This window comes from Otolemur garnettii, unplaced genomic scaffold, assembly GCF_000181295.1.
Source record: "Otolemur garnettii isolate 467f Iridium unplaced genomic scaffold, OtoGar3 scaffold00014, whole genome shotgun sequence".
In the NCBI taxonomy this organism is placed as follows: Eukaryota; Metazoa; Chordata; class Mammalia; order Primates; family Galagidae; genus Otolemur; species Otolemur garnettii.
This window is the reverse complement of record NW_003852409.1, coordinates 7,168,186-7,169,700: the sequence shown is the minus strand read 5'-3', so window position 1 is coordinate 7,169,700 and position 1,515 is coordinate 7,168,186. Positions and strand designations below refer to the sequence as shown.

At 31.4% G+C, this 1,515-nt stretch overlaps 1 protein-coding gene across 1 annotated transcript in view; it reads right to left on the bottom strand.

Annotated features, from left to right (window-relative positions):
• Positions 1–1,108: 1,108 nt before the first annotated feature.
• The window catches only part of CYLC2 (cylicin 2), a 47,738-nt gene continuing 47,331 nt past the window's right edge, over positions 1,109–1,515 (bottom strand). The window contains exon 5 of the mRNA XM_023510552.1: positions 1,109–1,507. Coding sequence (XP_023366320.1) covers positions 1,109–1,507 — 399 coding nt within the window. The remainder of the gene's footprint in view (positions 1,508–1,515) is intronic.

Here is a 1,515-nt window from a genome sequence, read left to right as displayed (position 1 = left end):
GTCATTGGTTTGGTAATCTCTCCACGTTATTCAGATATTTCTTAGAATGAGAAAATTCATAAAAATTCTAGTGGAATCCTAATTTGCAAATTACAGAGATAAAAATAGTTAAATCTTTATTTAAACTTTTAGATTTGTTCAATTTTTATTACTATTTAAAATTTGTTGTCTTAGTAGACAGATAAAATTGTATTTACTGCATACAACATGACCTTTTTAAGTATGTGTGGGGTGGCTAATTCTAACTAATTAACATATGAATCACCTCACATAGTTTCATTTTTGTGGGCAGAACCCTCAACATCCACTCGCTAAGGATTTTTCAAAAATATAATATATCACCAATTATAGTCACTATGCTGTAAAATCTATCTCCTGAACTTGTTTCTCCTACCAAATCACATAATTTGGTTCAATTATTTTTAATTCAATTTGGCTTAAAGCAAAACAAAACTAACTTACCTACTGTCTTTATCTTGGCTTGGAAGTGAAACGTTCGTTCAACAACCATAAACATGGTTGTGGTTGCTTAAACTTCACAGAGGATGGTGTAGGTTTGTTTCTTACTTTGTCTTTTCTTTTTCTTTAATTCATATTCCCTTGAAAGTAGACTTTCTGAAAGTTGTTTAACTTCTCTTAATGACACCTATAATTGCTTATTTAAATCTATGAATGAAGCTTGAGATTATTTGAATCTATCTATGTAGCAGCAGCCTCTTTGGGTTCCTTTGAGTCTCCAATGATTGATCAGTTTTTTGTTTTTGTTTTTGTATCCACAGATTCAGTGTCAATATTATCTACATCCTCATTTAAATATACCTCTTTGAATTTTTCTAGGATCTTTTATTGCAATTTTCATATAACCAAATTAAGTATAATTATCTTCTATTTCTTCGATGGCACCTCCCTTAATTTTTCATACTGTCTTTCTTATATTTTCACAAATGTCTACCACGTCTTTTGCACTCTTCTTTGCTCCCTTTAAAAAAGAATTTGATTGATTCTTTAAAACCTCATTATCACTTACAATTTCAGCTTTAAACTTTTAAAATCATTTCATCAAATATATTTTTCAATTATTTGTTCAGTTTGAATTATTATATCATGTCTACTTTGTCTTCTTTTTACTCTTATCTCCACCCTTCTTACCCGTGGCCTTTGAATCACCAGATTCTGTGTCCGTATCTTTCTTGGTACTTTTCTTGGCATCTTTCTTTGAATCTTTCTTATCATCTTTTTTGGCATCTTTCTTGGTGCCAACCTTTGTTTCACTCGCTGTACCACCAGGTTTCTTTTCATCTTTTTTAGACCCCTTCTTTTCATCTTGCTTTGAATCTTTCTTGGCTACAGTACCTTTCTTTGAATCTTTACCCTTCTTTTCACCTTCAGATTCTGAAGCTGAATCTTTGCCCTTCTTTGGATCCTTTTTAACTGGTTTGTCATCCTTCTTTGAGCCTGGTTTTTTATCTTCAGATTCTGAAGTTGAGTCTTTACCCTTCTTTGTATCCTTTTTAA